General features: G+C 39.1%; 2 protein-coding genes across 2 annotated transcripts in view; one reads left to right on the top strand and one right to left on the bottom strand.

Annotated features, from left to right (window-relative positions):
• Positions 1-541: 541 nt before the first annotated feature.
• Positions 542-17,037, top strand: part of elac1 (elaC ribonuclease Z 1) — a 33,450-nt gene continuing 16,954 nt past the window's right edge. The window contains exons 1-5 of the mRNA XM_063490584.1: positions 542-768; positions 1,122-1,328; positions 2,568-2,626; positions 3,812-4,022; positions 4,198-4,666. Of these exons, the coding sequence (XP_063346654.1) occupies positions 612-768; positions 1,122-1,328; positions 2,568-2,626; positions 3,812-4,022; positions 4,198-4,666 (1,103 nt within the window). The 5' untranslated portion in view covers positions 542-611. The remainder of the gene's footprint in view (positions 769-1,121; positions 1,329-2,567; positions 2,627-3,811; positions 4,023-4,197; positions 4,667-17,037) is intronic.
• mier3b (mesoderm induction early response 1, family member 3 b) lies at positions 7,667-16,649 on the bottom strand. Its single transcript, XM_063490550.1, has 13 exons — positions 16,478-16,649; positions 15,639-15,663; positions 15,290-15,435; positions 15,021-15,143; positions 14,742-14,865; positions 13,637-13,710; positions 13,447-13,519; positions 13,145-13,293; positions 12,895-12,976; positions 9,515-9,609; positions 9,282-9,409; positions 9,017-9,171; positions 7,667-8,930 (listed from the first exon to the last, which is right to left on the bottom strand). The coding sequence occupies exons 1-13, from the start codon at positions 16,484-16,486 to the stop codon at positions 8,455-8,457; spliced, it is 1,659 nt and encodes a 552-aa protein (XP_063346620.1). The 5' UTR covers positions 16,487-16,649; the 3' UTR covers positions 7,667-8,454.

The raw sequence follows: 17,037 nt of genomic DNA on the forward strand, positions 1-17,037 counted from the left end.
CCTTCACAAAAAGGTCAAAAAGCGATTTCCCATTCATTGTTTTGCTTTTATAGATATAGCATGAAACAAAATCAGACTGATAAAAAATACGACAGATGAGTCTTTCACATTGAGCTCTGTGATTCCAACCAAAACTTTAAAAAAACAACAACAAACAAACAGCAGAAAATCAGGTTGGATATTAATAGATCAGAGCAGCAATGTCTTTCCGAAAGTTCTGTGAACGGGTACATTTTCAAAAAAAAAAAATGAATACATGTCCACGGAAAAAGCTTACATAAAGAGTAGGAGATATCTACATAAGCTTTATATTTCCGAAGGAAGTGTTTGGTTGGATAAAACAAACTTTTTTAACTTAATAGGAATTAAGAAATTTTGTGGAAGAGGTCATATTTTTACCCAGTTCAATTTCTCCCCGCAGTTTTTCCAATAGGATACAGAGGGAATATAGCATCGTATTTGACATGTGATCTTAAAATTACGACTAATCATACCTAACCGGACACGTCACGCATCCTACGTCATCAGCGGGCGACAGTATTTTCATTGACATGGCATGCTTGCTACTTTGTGGCAGATAGTAGTTAACAGTTTTCTGTAACTCCGGGAGGATGACCATGGATTTGACTTTCCTCGGGACGGGCTCGGCGTACCCGTCCCCTCACCGCGGTGCCTCGGCTCTGGTGCTGCGGACGGACGGGGAGTGCTGGCTGTTTGACTGCGGAGAGGGAACCCAGACCCAGCTAATGAAGAGCCAGCTCAGAGCCGGTGTGCCACTTCAGATCCTCACACACACACAGTCTGTCTGTTCTTTAAATATTTCTGGAAAAAATAAAAAAAAGTTTTCCCCTGAATAAACGTCCTGTCATTGAAACAAATCTGTTCATGGCTTTCCATACCCCAAATCATTTGTTTGTAGGCTAATTAAGACTTCCTTTTATAAGTGCTTATAAATATGAAACAGGCAAAACAGTGCACATTGTTGTTTATTAAAAGAAAAAAAAAATCCTCATCTCTATCTTGACATGAAGCTGTTTTAAGTGCATATAGTTTAATTCAGTTTACAGCAAAATGCCAGACTTGATATGAAGGTGTAAAAATGGGATGTGTTTTTCACACAGGGCGAATCACCAAGGTTTTCATCTCCCACTTGCATGGAGATCACCTGTTTGGTTTACCTGGTCTCCTCTGCACTGTGAGCCTCAACACCAGCTCTGAATCTCAGCAGGACATGAACTGTGTGGACATCTACGGGCCACGGGGTCTCAGACACTTTCTCAGAGTCACTCTTGGCATCACTGGATCACAGCTGCTCTTCCCTTACGCAGGCAGGTCCAAGGCCTGATAAATTGATCAGGCACAACATTATGACCACCTGCCTGATATTGCGTTTGCCCCCGTTCTGCTGCCAAAACAGCCCTGACCCATCGAGGCACAGACTCCCCTAGACCACTGAAGGTGTGCTGTGGTGGCGTCAAGGTGTTAGTAACAGATCATTTAAGTCTGTAACTTGCGAAGTGGGCATCCATGGATCAGATTCAATTGGATTGAGATCTAAAGAATTTGGAAACCAAGTCAGCACATCAAGTGTGCAGTTCATATTATCCTGCTAAAAGAGGCCACAGCCAGCAGGGAATACCATTTCCATGAACTGGAAGCTCAATACAGAAGCTATATGGGTGTGCATGGTCTGCTACAGTGATTAGGTAGGTGCCCAAAAGCATCACACTGCCTTCTGCAGTGCATTTTGGTGCCAGGTGTTTCCCAGGTTTTTCATGATTCATCACACCAAGTCAACTTCTGTGGTCCAGTTCTGATGCTCAGATTCCTATTGTTGGCGCTTTTGGCAGTGGACTGGGGTCAGCATGGGCACCCTGACTGGTCTGCAGCTATGCAGCCCTATACACAGCCTTTGCTCCCCACGTGCATCAGTGAGCCTTGACCACCCATGACCCATATACTGGTTCACCACTGTTCCTTACTTGGAGCACTTTTAATAGAAACTGACAAATGCAGACCAGGAACATTCCACTGGAGCTACAGTTTTGGAGATGGTCTGACCTAGTCATCTGGCCATCACAGTTTGGCTCCCAAACTCACTCAAATCCTTACACTTGCCCATTTCTCCTGCGATTAACACATCAACTTTGAAGACAAAATGTTCAGCTGTTCCTTAATATATCCTGCTGATTACCGTGTGGCATGATGGGTTAGTCAGTGTTATTGACTTCCCTTGCACGTGGTCATAATGTTATGCCTGATTGGTGTATTGATACAAGATTGAAAGCATTCAATACAGGGGTTTAAGAACAAGCAGTGTAGCTTGTTGTAGATGCTCTGTTTACTACAGTTTCTGTGAGTCTGAATCTTGTTCCCTGAGCTATTTATAATTTGCTTCTGTTTTTTTTTTTAATGCAGCTGCTTCATTTAAAAAAAGAATCTTTAAGAAACCTAGTAGATGGCTTAGATATGCTGCTTGATGGACACTGATCAAATAATTCAAGTTATACCTAAGTTACACCCTGGTTAAAGATATAATAGTTCACATCTTTTCTCTTGGTTTTTAGTGCATGAATTGGAGCCCACACCTGACCAGAGCCCAGAAGAAGGAAAACTTAACCCAGAGGTAAGTAGTTGATTTTGTTGTTTTGATGTTCCTGTGTTGTAGAATATCACGCCTCCCTGCTGTCAGTCCCTGTTATTACTAAATGATGAAATCTGGAATCCATATTTTCTATTTAGAAAATGATAAAGATGTAGTGAAAGTTACTAGTGATCTTATGGCCTCTATCAGTGGTCTTGTCTTTGTCCTTGTGCAGCTTTCAGTACTGCTCATCACAACATTTTAATACAGACTTAAATACACCACTGGCTACACCAATTGTGTTGATCTGACAGAGCGTAAGTGTAAACAGTGACCCATCAAAGGTAGTCATGGAGTTCCACAGGGTTCTGTGCTGGGACCGATACCTTTCACATAATACATGCATCACTTAGGTGTTATTAAAAAACTCTGTATACAATGGCATCCATGGGACAGTTCAAAAAGAGAAAACCACTGCTGACCAAAAAGGAACACGTAGCCCTCCAGTGTGGCTAAATTACAACAATTCTGCAAAGATGACTGGGCCAAAATTCCACCACAGCGCTGTAAAAGACTCATTGCCAGTTATTGCAAATGCTTGATTGCAGTTGTTGCTACTAATTTTGGTTTAGGTTTAGGGGGCACAGGTTATATTTGTGAGGACATTCACTGACAGTAATACCTTCTTAAGATTCTTACCCCTAGGTTTAACTGTGTGCTAAACCCTCAATCTAAACCTAATTCCAACTTTTACTTTAAAAGTTGATCTTAGCCCTAAAAAAAGACTTTGAAGAGGTATGAAAAAGTCTATGTTAGCCAAAAAGATTTTAAAAATTCCCTTTTTGTTTTTATAAAAATATATACGATTTCCTGTCATGCAGGACAGTCATACTCTTCCTCCAGAGAAAGTGCATCTTCACAGCTTTCCTCTTTACATGATCACTTCCCTGTGTGTGATGTGTTTAGGGTCATCTTTAAATTGTAGCTTTTTTCTGTTTTTTTTTTATTTTTTATTACTGTGCATGATAGTTTAGTTGTTTATTTAAAAGACATCAGTGTGCAAATTGTTGCTGATATGCCTCCTTTGACTTGCGTTGGTACATGTTTGAGCATATCTCCTCAGCTCACCAGTTATGGCCGTTTCCACCTGAGCATTTACATTTTGTATTTTGTCCACTTGTATGTTGTTTTTTTCTGACGAATACTAGCACCTCTCTGTCTCCCCAGATGGCAGCAGAGTGCGGTCCTCTCCATCCTCAGGAGCAACCAGGCAGAACAATCTCCTTGGATGTCTCCAGTGACACTTATCTTCTCTTTGAAGACCAGAAGTTTGTGGTCAAAGCCTTCAGGTTGTTTCACCGCATCCCTTCCTTTGGTTTTTGCATTCAGGAGCGAGATCGACCTGGAAGGTTGAAAACAGAACTACTGAAGGAACTAGGTGAGAGGTATTTTCTGTTCTTTTGATATCTCTTCATTATTTGTGTGATATTAAAAATATAAATTCCCTGCATATAAAGTAGATAGAAATAACTGTCGTCACCAATTATTTATTAATGCAAGAAACAATTTCAGAAAAGCAACCCTTGCAGCTGGTCTCATTTTGTATCCTACAGGCCTGAAACCAGGCCCTCTCTATGGGCGCCTCAAAGCTGGGGAGTCAGTAACTCTTGAAAGCGGGCGTGTGGTGCAGCCTAGTGAGGTGCTAGAAGAAGCTATTCCTGGGAGGAAAGTCTGCATTTTAGGGGACTGTAGCTCGGTGCTTGGGGAAGGGCCGCAGAGGTTGTGCAGCGGAGCGGACATTCTGGTTCATGAGGCCACCCTTGGGAACGAGCACCGAGAGAAAGCAGTGGACCATGGGCACAGCACACCTGAGATGGCAGCGGCAGTAGCACGGGCTTGCTGTGCACGGAGGCTGGTGCTAAATCACTTCAGTCAGCGGTACAAACCCAGCGCCATGGTGAAGGAAGGAGATGAAGACCATGTTTCAGAGTTAAAGAGACAGGCTGAAGAGGCTTTGCAGGACGCTGGGGTAGATGTGATTCTGGCAGAGGACTTTCTCACTCTACAGATCAGAAGATCAAGGTAATAAGCAGCTGGTTTAGTGTGTATAAAGCTGGTAGTGTTTTTGGCTAAAAGCAGAGGAATTGTCTGTATATTTTATGATGTAAGGTGAAATTGTCTGCTCTTTGTCTAACTTGTTTTTAGTTTATTAAAAGTCAAATTAGTGAACTGACAAAAAAGTCAAGCTCAAGGTCCTCTTGTTTGCAATCTACATTGATAATCTATATTATCATTAACTATTTTTCTATTTTAGGGAATTTTATTACCTGTAATACATGTTGGCTCTGAACCTGAGCTTGGCAATGGCAGTTTTTGCAGTGGCAAAAATGCTTAATCTCAGGCTTAATTAATTTGCTTCATTCAAGTCTTATATTCTGGTTCCTAAAAGCAAAATTGCTGAGTGCCAGTGTGTCTTTGCAGTTAAATCACTGTCCTCCAGCAACTATATCACTGGTTGTGGAGGAATGTCTCTGTAAGGTTCTGGCTGAATATAAGTAGTTGTTGAGAATTTCTGTAGCTATTTTGCAGATTTTTAACAGTTAATTAATCAATGAATTACAAACAGGCAGTGAGTGGTTGCAGACCTGATCTCATATCAAGGAAGGAACAATTTTAAAAGAAAAAGACAGCAAGTTTATTGCATGCCGTCCCAATAATGTTGTTCGTTATTCAATCTCTAGCCAGTTTTCCCTAGTATGACTAGGAAAAGTACTTTTTAGTGCTTTGCCTACAAAGTAAAGGTTGCACCTTTGTGTTGATTGGACAGCTTTTATTTTGTAGACAAATGTTTTCATTTACTACTTAATAGTTGACAAGTGTTTGCAGACATGTTGCTGTCTTCCATGCAAACTGTGGGCACCTGAAGCAATCTGATAGAGACCAAAGTAAGTGCAAGGTTTTATTTTGGTATAGCACGTGGTTTGTGACTAATTTCACCCAGCAACCACTTGCTAACCAATCAGGCAATACATTTTCCCTACCAACCTGTGGTTGCAAGGATTTAAGGCTGGTTCAGATGGAACAGGCAGGTAAGCAGAACTTGAGCTGAGATTTTGTCAGTTTAAAGAATGGTTTTGGGGGGGCTGTAAATAATACTTGGTCCAAAAACTAATGACTAAAACTAAATTTTTTTTTTTATGTCACGAGGAATTTAAGCCTCAAGTTTTGTTAAACTGCCGCTCTCGTGTAAAGAGTAAACGTAATGATAAAGATGCAGCAATAATCTTCGAACCTTTTCCAGAGCTTTATTTCTGGATCTGTACACAAGGTATTAAAGTACAACATAAAATACAAAATAATGTTTAACAAAAGAAAAAAAAAACGAAAACTCAATGTTTATGTACAATTTTTATAAACAATAAAGATAGCTTCTTGAACATTTCTCATAGTGAAGTTTTTGATTGTCTATATTTCTGGATATACATTTTTAAGTTTTGTAGGTTTTTATTCACAAAGGTGTTTTTATTTTCATCAAAGGACTTTGTTTCCTTCTTCAAAACCACAACTGCTATATTTTTTTTTTAACTTCAAAACACAATACAAAATATAAAATAAATTTGTTTAGTGCTTGCTTGCACACACAAGTCTCATACCAGAGATATCAATAAAATATCACATTTTCGAGAGTTCACAGGGTGGTGAAAAACCTACTTCTACTACTTAATGGCCTTTACATTCTGACAGTTTTTCTGAGTCTTTGTACAAACCACAGGTGAAATAAATATCACTGCACTGCTAAAGCTAGAAGAGCTTGGAGGACCTACTGCATTATGCACATTGCATTAAAAGAGAAACTAGCTCTCCACACACTTACAGCAGCAGCCATCCCTTTACCATCGAGACAAATATAGACGACGACAACATGTAAAAACTCTTTTTAAGGAAAGAAACATGAGTGTCTTTTACACATGGCTGCATGTTTTGAATGCAAAAATTGCAACATTGAGTAATATCAATACGTCTTCAGGTAAAGCCGTTTTCAGTGGTACACTTGAAACAGGGCACAGCTGGCATGCGTGGTTTCAGCCGTGTCCTGGTGTCTGGGTGACTTTCCAAGGAGAGAAAAATGAAAACACCAAGTCAACCAGTAAAATGCAAAACCCAAAATATCTGTACATATCTACAAATTATTGCCTTTCTGACAAGGAATCAAAGTAAAACCTTTTTATCAACACAGATTCACAAGTGTAAGAGGTCAGTTAATAGACTTTTTAAAGGCTATTTGCTAATTATTTACATGAAACACAGATGTGATTATCCTCTCTTATGCTGGCCGTTGAAACTGAACTGCTTGATTAAACTTAAGGATTATTAGGCATGAATGGACACAACAAACATGATGTACCCCTGAAACAAACTAAATAGTCATAGCACAATGCATAGATAAATTAAGTAAACACTACTACTGCATCCAATCAACTGACACTGACCTGCTAAACGTTTTACAACTCACAATTATGGACTTCAGTCAAGCGAAAAACAGCTCCATTTCTGCTACTAGGCTCCAAAATATTGTCAACCAGATTTCAAAAAGGCATAACTAGGCAGTACAGGCTAGGCAGAGGTTCAATACAAACTCAGAGAAGCTTTAAAAAAAAAATAATACTACTAGCAGGTTGGGGGGGGAAAAAAGGCGCTACTTGATTTAGGAACATATCCACTTAACTAGGACACACACACAGCTTAACTTGCCTAAGAGTAGCGTGAGTGAAAGCATGAACTGAAAGGGTGAGATAAAACTTTAGAAAGAGAAAAGTATATGCAATAAATACATACTTTACTGTGTCGAGGTTTAAATGGCTATTAACCCAACCAAAAATCTTTGCATTGCAATATTGCTGTTATGGTTCGTTGATATTCTAGCAAGTAGCAGGATTTTAAAAATATATTTATATACTCAACAGTAAAACAAGGTGACTCCCAGTATATTAACTTGCTCCGGTATTTTTCAATCACCTATTTTAAAATGTAAAGAAAAAACAAAACAAACAACAACACCCCCCCCCCCCCCCCCCCCCCCAAAAAAAAAACAAGGCCATTCATTTGGGTTTGACTACATGGGCATTATTAAAAGAAAAGGAAAAAAAAAACCTCCAATATTGGCCACTTTGAACAAAGGTAAATAAGCAGACAGACTACAAAGCACAAGAGAACATAAAGAGAAGAAACCCAAACAAGATGGCCTTAGCAGCTTAAGCCACGACACTTCCTGGTTTCCAAGCTAATCTCCATGCTAGTGTTGCTCTTCGTACAGTTATGTACCCAGGTAGATTCAAATCATATAAAAACCATTTGCACAAGTTGGGTTACTGGAAAGTACCTGTAAACAAAAAAAAGAAGAAAAAAAATAGTACCACCTTAAACAACAAATACAGGCAACTAAATGCTAACACCAGAGCTGGGGAAACTAAATTTTTGGCAGCTAGAAGAATGGCAGGATAATGGTACTGAAGCTCTGAAGATGGTGGGTGTAGATGTGAAGGAGGAAGAGACACATCTCTCCTACTGCAGCCCCTGGGCCCTGCTGTACATGGACGTTACACATCTCAAGACCGCAAAACAAAAATAAAATAAATGGCTATATAAACTCTTGAGAGAAATCAAGATTTTAGTTCTATATGATAGACATCACTGATGTCATATTACACAAAAAATGAAAACAAAAAGTATAGTCATATACATATATATAGATATATATATATATATAATAGAATTTAAACAAATTGAATTTTCCAGTGAGGTCAGTCTTATGTACAAGCAGGAAAAAAAGGGATCTTAAAAGGGAAGAACAGGGAAGAAGATGAGGAAGATCACTCTGACTGAAGTGCTGCAGTGTGCTGTGTGTGGTGCCGTGCATGTGCTCCCAGAAACCCGTTGGGCTCACCGCTCCCAGCCAAGCTCCCAAAGTCTGTGACAGATACTGCCATTTTGGCGCCGGTGATTCGGTGGTGATGCGTCGTCGTCCGTCGTGCATCAAAGTCCACTCCGAGGTTACCCACGGATACGTCATTGATAAAGGAGTCAGGCAGCGCCATCTTGAGTCTCTTGGAGGGCCGCTCACAGTCCTTGTTGACGCACACGCCTCCCAGCTGGCCCAGATCTGAGTGGTAGAAGCCAGCCTCAAGCATATTGAGGCAGTCAGGTTCTGCACCATTAGCAGGGAACCCAAGGGATTCCTCGTGGTTCAGGGAACCTCGATGGAGACTGTCCAGTGGAGGAAAGCTGTAGGAGTCCAGGCAGCTAACCTCTGCAGGACTGCATACTGTGGCTACAGTGTTGCTCAAAGCTGCAAAGACACAAAACAGTTAACAACAAGAAGTAGTCATTTCTTTTTTTGAAACCATCACTGCACAACTAAGGTCCGTAACTAACCCGTGAGGTCACTGGCAGTGATGGAGTTGAGCAGACTAAGCTGCTGTTCTGTGGTTGTTTCCAGCCTTCCACCGCCACCAGCACCTGAACACACGGAGGAGGAACTGTCCACAGCTAACCCCTCCGCTTCATCCACCAGCCTGTCCATCAGGTCACTAGAAACAAAGAAATGTCACTGGGTTTGTTTCTTCCATATTATGTGAACTTTTTTCCATTTTATTGAAGCAGAGCAATAAAGACAGACACTCCGTTTCATTTCACTTACGTTACTCCAGGATAGTTGCTGAACTTTTTCTTCCCGAACCGATTCTGCTGCACAAAGAAGTCAAAGCGCTCTGACTTTTTCCACATGTAATAAAATGCCACACATTCTGCTACTGTTCTTGTTGTGACCTGAGAAGAGGGCGGGGAGGGGGGGGGGAGAGACAGAGTTTACAAAACTTTGTATACATTTTTATTTGCATACACTTGTGAAAGGAACCATAAATTCACACTCACTTTGTGTTTCTGAATGAGGTGAAAGTTCTTGTCATACATCTGAAGAGCATGTTCAAAGTTCTTGCATTCCTCTTCAGACCATGGAGGTGATTTTTCTGCAATGAAACCATGAATCCATTTTAACAATGGGTGTGCAAAGGTAACCACAGGCCATGTCTAAACCAAGACATGCCCCACCAATAAAATTCAGCCCAACTGAATGGTCCATTATTCCAAACTTAGTATCAACCATTTAGGAATAACAGGCATTTTTATATAGTCTCCCATATTCCAAGGGTTCAAAAGTAATTGGACAAACTAATAATTTTTAACAAATGTTTAAGTTTGCCTCAGATCTAGCACCCGTGGACAATACCAAATGTATTGATTTCTGTCGCGATGCTTTCACTGGAGCTGTGTTCAATTTCTATTTGTTTGTGGATCTTCTGCCTTCAGCTCCATCTTCAGCAAATGTTAAGGGCCCGTAACACTCACAGCGGCTACCTTGCAAATTGTAACACACACTAGACTAGAGATCGCATGATAACACTTTTTCATGTCCAACACCAATATCATAAATTTGGATATCTGCCGATACTGATATGAATCCGATATAGTCTATTTTATAATCAATAAAACTGTTTGGTTTTTTTTTTGTTTTTTTTTTTTACACGCCTTGCTGCATTTTGTACAAGTTCATACTAAGATTTTAAAAAACAAAACACTAACGCTATTCTATTACACATGTATGCAAAAAATACACCCAAAATATTTTGCAGTTCAGCAATACTAATCTTTTTATTTCAACTTTTAGCAGAACTTTAAGGTAATATTTAATATATAATATTTAAAGTAATATTCAAAAGTAATTTAAAATGCAATTTTATGCAGATTTCAAAAACTCTTGTTCTGAAAAAAGTGTGCAATATCAGCACAAAGTAATGTTTATATTCAACAACTTAAAAAAAAAAGCAGTGCAAATAAATGCCAACACGGCTTCATGACACACATCTTTTATCAAGATCTGGGACAAAAAAAAAAAAAAAAAAAAAAAATCGGCCCGGGCATTGTGACTAGAGACCAGGCCACCAGGTATTTGTAGGAAAAGCCATAAAGCCTGCGAATGAAAACAAACGCTGTTGTGACAGTGATGTACATGGTCTTGTTGGTATATGTATGATTTCTATACATTTTACATCAGACGACCACTTTGGTTCTAAGACTCAGATAATTATTTATTAAAAGCTAGACATTTTAAATGAGAATAAGAAAGTAGAGCATTTCTTTGTGCCCCCCTTTCCCTGTTAATGTCCTACCTGGCCCCCCTGGCAAAACTTTGCTAGACCCGCCCCTGCAAAGTTACCAGCTGTCAGCTACATAGAAAAGGATCCTGGTGTTATTTGTCTCTCAGAAACAGTTCATAACTTCCCTTCAACTCATTCATGTCACTTAAAAGGTAAACCTGTTTCTCCATCACCTGTTCAGCTCTGATCATTCAGTAAGGACATCTCCTGGTTTCATCTTCATGTTTCCCTCTCACCAGGATATCCAAACCGATATTATGACCTTTTATGGCTGTGGCTCCAGCAAACATCAGCTCATACTAGAAAGTAATATTAAATAAATTCTAACAACAGCTTATCAAGCTTAAACGTGCTGCTGTTGTTTAGCGCGACATCCGCTGGTTTCCTCATTCTGGCGCAAAGTGGTCGATAAACAAACAAGAGAGACGGGACTCGCGACAGAAAAGCCGAACAGCTGATCATTGATTAGTTTCATGATTGAAGTAGCAACAGGAGAGGGAGGGGGAGAGAATTAGAGAAGAAGAGGCAGCTGTGCAGCAAAGACACAGAATAACTCCAGCTTTGTGTCTTTTTTCCATTCTACCTGAAGTACGGGACAAATCGCTTTCCTTTTCTCCTCAATACGTATGTATTGTAATTGGTCCAGCCCAGAGTCGATCATGACCAATTGGCCAATCCACCACCTTTCACTGTTTATACCGTTACAACCCCCCCCCCAAACAAACAAACAAACAAAAAAATACACTGGGATAGCCTACTCAGAGATGAAATGGCGGTTTGGCAGCACGTAGCGAGGCTCCTGATGCTTTGTAGTGTGAAGTCACTCCAGACCGCCGACAGGTCTCGCACACAACAGCCGCTCTATCACGTGACACATACTGCTCCGACGTGCTAAGGTCGCGAGCTGGTGTATGCCATGTCAAAAGTTTTGTGAGGTGCTTTTGTGATGTTTAATTCATTTTTTATTTCTCCCTGATATCCGATCCAGTAATTTAGGTCAAGATTGGACCAATACCGATACTGTATATCGGGTTGGTCCATCTCCAGTTACATCCTCAGTCGTGCGTCACACATTGACATTATTTCGACTCGTTGTTCAGCTCTCAGTTTTTGTAACCTCAAACGGGTGGCTTGGCCAGACTGAAGGCAAAAATACACAATGTAGTGACCACAATGGGTCCTTAAGGGATACTCCGTTGGTTTAAGATCAGGTCACTGACTTGGCAATTGAAGAATATCCCATTTCTTTGCCTTGAGAAAATCTTGTTGCAGTCTCATCACCAATAAACAATAAACACATGCCATAACATTGCCTCATGTTTAACAGATGATTTGGTAGCCTTATGTGGCATCACGAGTCGTTTCTCTCCTTCCCCATACTTTTCACTTCCAATCATTATGGTACAAGTTCATCTTGGTTTCATCTGTCTAAATGTTTTTAGGCAGAAGAAACTGCTCCTTTAAAGGATTCCTTGGCAGTCCTAATCAGGCTTTCTTGTTATTCAGTGAAACTAGTGGTTTGTAAATGTCGTCATCAGACAGTGAACGTGAGAGTTTGCGTGCCTGCCTGTTTTTTGTGACCGCGCAGACTTGTCTGCTGAGACAATACAACCATGCATGCGCTCAAGCAGCGGACTTCAAGTTGATTTTAAAGAAGTATAACAAGAATGAGTACTCAGGCATCAGGCCTCCAGCTGTCCGTGTCCGCAACAGATTATAATCCAAGCTTTAGTTGTCTTATGTAGTCTTTTGGTGTTGCTGAGCGGCAATGTTTTCCTTCTTCAAAGACATCTAATTTGTCTAGTCCTAAAGTTTTATTTTGGTTTTTCAGCCTAATGATGGCTTCCTACATTTGCATTAACATCTCTCATATTTTGATGTCAGTGAACAGCTATCAAGTCCAATACTTGCAGTCAGCTCGACCTCACATGATCAAGAAACTGTTCATCAATTCTCATTTGTCTAATTACTGAAAATGGGGGGCCCATGTATAATGATGACTTTGAATGAAAGTGAAATCTACATGTGAAGCATTTTGAGTGTCTTGAGGTGCAAACGAATCACAATGACATTTCTTATGAGAAATCATTTGCTTACCTTTTGAGGACTTTACATGGTTGCAATATCTTTCTAGTGCTTCGCGGGTGTTGTAGTTGCATTTTACAAGCTCACGTAAAGCCTACATTGAAAGAATGAAAGAGTAAAAATTATAGCATTTGCCGAAATTGATCAGAAACAATTAAACAGATATGAATGTCAGAGAAAATACCTTTCTTGAGGTGCACTGCTAATAACACATTCATCATTTTATCAAACCACGTAAAGGACTGAGTAAGACATGACTGACCTGCTCATTGTCTCGCACATGCATTCCTGGTTTGTCACACCCCGTCTTTTCATCTGTCGTCCGTGACAATACTTCACACAGGAAACTTCTAACCTTGTTTTCTGATAATACACCTGGACTCCACAGTAACTCATCTTCATCTTCATATGCTATACAACCAAATACATGATGTTAAAATTAATCACCAGGTGTACATCACCTATTCTTAATTGAATGGTTAACAACACTGTAAGCAGCCACATTAAAGAATAGATTAGGAACGTGTGATGAAAGCAAAAAAAAAAAAAAGTAGTAGTATTCACCTTTCTCCTCATCTTTGTAGTGACAGAGGCAAGAAGGAACTTCTGCTTGGTATTCCAATCCCACCATTATTTCCTATTACAAAGCATAAGAGGGCATGTCTGAATTCACAAGCAACCTGACTCTAACTTAACATGAAACAGTGAGTAAACTATATCCTTTACATATTTCCAAATGAAACAAATCATTTACCTTTCTCGAGTCCTCTGGGCTTGGGCCGTCTTCATCACACTCTGACTCTTTATCACCGTCAGAAATAGCGTTTGCTGGGGTTTTGTTTTTTTTTTTAAAAGAAAAAAAATGTTTAAAAATGAGTAAATCTTAAATACTTTAGCATACCCTGAATTTAAATGGCAGCTGCTTAATGCCGAAGCCTGATGTTTTACGAATTTTTTTTCCAGTTTTTCTGCTAAAGGTTGTAAGATCTCCTCAAACATACTTGAAGTTTTCCAAAGAATTTAGGTAAAGTTATGTGTAAAGAACCAACACTGTTTCAAACCACAAACCCACTGTAAGTTGGCTGAGTAAGTAACACAGCTGCAAAAACGAATTTATGACAAAAATATTTTTCCAGTAAAATGACTGAGCTAATGATTCATTTTTGTTATGCAAACTGCATAACAAATCCCAACTGTTTGTCTTTATTTTACAGTGTTATAATTATGGTTTTATTTGAGTTACTTTTCCAATCCAACCTATTTGTACTTTTTTTGATTCTGGATCTATTTGGACATGCTAAAAATTAAATTTAGTCTTAAATGGACTTGAGAACAGCAGTCAGAGACAGATAAGCTAAGCTTAACTTACACAAATAACTACATTAGCTGCAGACTTAACACATCTTTATCTAAATGTTTTGTTAGACAACGAGCCTTGTCAAAATTTATAACCTTAACATTAACTTTTTCATTAACAGCTGAGTGGAAGAAGGGAATATCTCACAGTGCACAACAGTAAGTGACCCTCCTTTATAACACCAAGATTCACAGTCAAATTACTGTTTTATTGTGTGACATATTACACACTAGGTTTTAAAATAATTAAAACTAGTCAGCTGCACCAAATATCTGTGAAAAAAAGAAGTGTACTGCTACTACATTTAGCATTCACAACCAAAATCTAAATTTGAAATCTCATAATAGAGCATGTTTGAGTTTTGGATGGTTTAGATTTACTGTATTAATATAAAAAAATAATGAGCACATTAATCACTGTATTGCACACAATAAAAAGATTTAATTCTGACAGTTGCAAACATAAAATACTTTTAATCTAAAAGTAGTAATCTATCACTTACATCTAAGTGTTCTTGGGAAGAAATCAGTGGCCTCGTGGGAGGTAACTGAAGGAGTCAGATCATCAGCTGAGGACTGGGTCTCCTCCTCATAATCTCCAGACAGAAGGTCTTTAGCTATTTCCTCCTAGTGAATAAAAGGAATATAAATTGTACACCATACAAAAACCATAAGTTACAAATATAGCATTGTTTTACAAATTAACGCTATATTTATTGCCAATTGCTTCTCACAAATCTACTTAGCAACTGTATAACTACCAAATAACAGCAACTCCTTACCTTATCCAAAGTCATGTCGGGGAGCTCATCAGTCAGGTCTCCAGAGGAGCTGTCTATACTGGAGCCTGCTGAGGCCTCATAGCGATAAATGGCCAACAGTTCCTCTAAAGGCATGTTCCCTTCCTGTTAAAAATGAATGGAAAAATGTATCAATTCCATTTCACAGGGTTATACCGTTTTCATGTACGAAGTACAAGATGTTCAAGTTGGACAAATTTATACACTGCACCTATCATATGATATTTGGATTTACTGATTTATTATAATACCTTTTCCAGATCTGCAATTTCAGATCTGAAATTTGTTCCGCCTTCCAGAGATTCTTCCTCCTCCAGAGTCCTCTCATCATCATACTCATGAACTAACATTTCTGCTGTTGGATCAAAGTCATGGTCCTCTGATGATAAAGAGCCAACTAAATGAGAAAAATGGAAAGAAAAATAAAAGAATTATAAATACCTAATTGTTATCGTGCAACAAGCAAACCCTTACTTTATTACAAACTCATAACATTTTCAGAAATTCATCTCGATATTTCTGTTTACTATTATTTATGAAAAGTAAAAATAGAGTTTTGAAAGCACACCTTAATATAGATTACATAGTAAATTGTATTACCTGGACTTGAACTCCCTAGGGAAGCCTGGAAAAGAAGAAAAAAAAATACCATAAATTGGAGCAAGACAGAAAATGTAAATCAAAAAAATTACTCGGGGGGCTTTAACCTCAAATATTAAAACAGGATGACCAATAAAATATTTTTACGTTGTGTGTAATATGACCCAAGAAAATAGCCGGGCAGGAAAACTGCAATTGTCGCTAATGTTACCTGATATAGGTGGCTAATACAACGCTAGCCGAGCTGCACACTCAGGGAAAGATACGTTTTTTTAAACACTGGAATAAAAAATTTCCCCAGAGGACTGAATAAAAAAACCTTGTATAATCGGTTGTATATGTGATTGCAGATCCAGTACTGCTTAGCTAGCCGGAAAGCTATTTCCAAATCCAAATGTTAACGCTGTCCACCGAAAAATGTAAACACTAATTTCGTTTGCGCGGTACTGCAATCGATAAAGTCGAGCAACCTTTTAAACGTAGGTGCCGCTACTCCAGCCTGAACATTAAAAAATATTTTTTCCATTCACCATAAAGATTATATGGTCTGCAATTTACTTGAACCAGCAAGCTAACGTTAAATTTACGTATGAATTTACACAGCCGCTACACCGAAGCAGCTGAGAGCGAAGGCGCAGAGGCCTCGTAGTGAAGGATCAGTCCAGACATTTAAGCATATTTAAGAGAAATAAAAACAACAATTATGAGACGAAACACGCTACACACAAGGCAAAAAGCATTGTTTCTTCAATCGATTGCGTAAAAATGAAAAATACAGCACACAAATTTTAAAAATGTCGATTTAACATCGATTGCTTCTCCCCTGTTTTCCCTCTTACCTCCGCCATATTGGTACCTTTAGCTAATGGGCTCCTTCTAGCGCAGTACCCGGATCAGCGCTCTGAGCCAATCAGAGATCCAGGTGACTGCTTGAGTCGTGACGCCGTTCAAACCATCTACTGGTCAGACTAACGGTAATTACTAATAAACGGGTAATTTACGGTGTAAAAATGTGAAAAACTGAGATTACAAGTCAAATTGCCGATACACATTCTACCTACAACATATCGGTGTCATGGCGTTGGCCCTGCCGGTGCCTTACACAAAGACGGTTTACTAGAACATTCCCGGTACATCCCAGCTGATTTCCTGTTCTCCTTCTTACCGTATTTATCGAAGCTATGGCATCTAAACTACTGTGCTTTCAACACCGTCTTGTTTTTCGCTGTATTTCTGAAAGAACAGTCCAATAGTCAAATAGAAATAATTTAAGGTTTTCCAGCTGTAGCACTGGATATTAGGACAGTAATTTGTTTTTCACGCAACCTGTATGCTACTGTAATATTGCTGCTAACACACCTGTCTTCTTAAATAAAAATAATGCACAATTTAGCTATAG

Source organism: Pelmatolapia mariae, linkage group LG12, assembly GCF_036321145.2.
Source record: "Pelmatolapia mariae isolate MD_Pm_ZW linkage group LG12, Pm_UMD_F_2, whole genome shotgun sequence".
Lineage (NCBI taxonomy): Eukaryota > Metazoa > Chordata > Actinopteri > Cichliformes > Cichlidae > Pelmatolapia > Pelmatolapia mariae.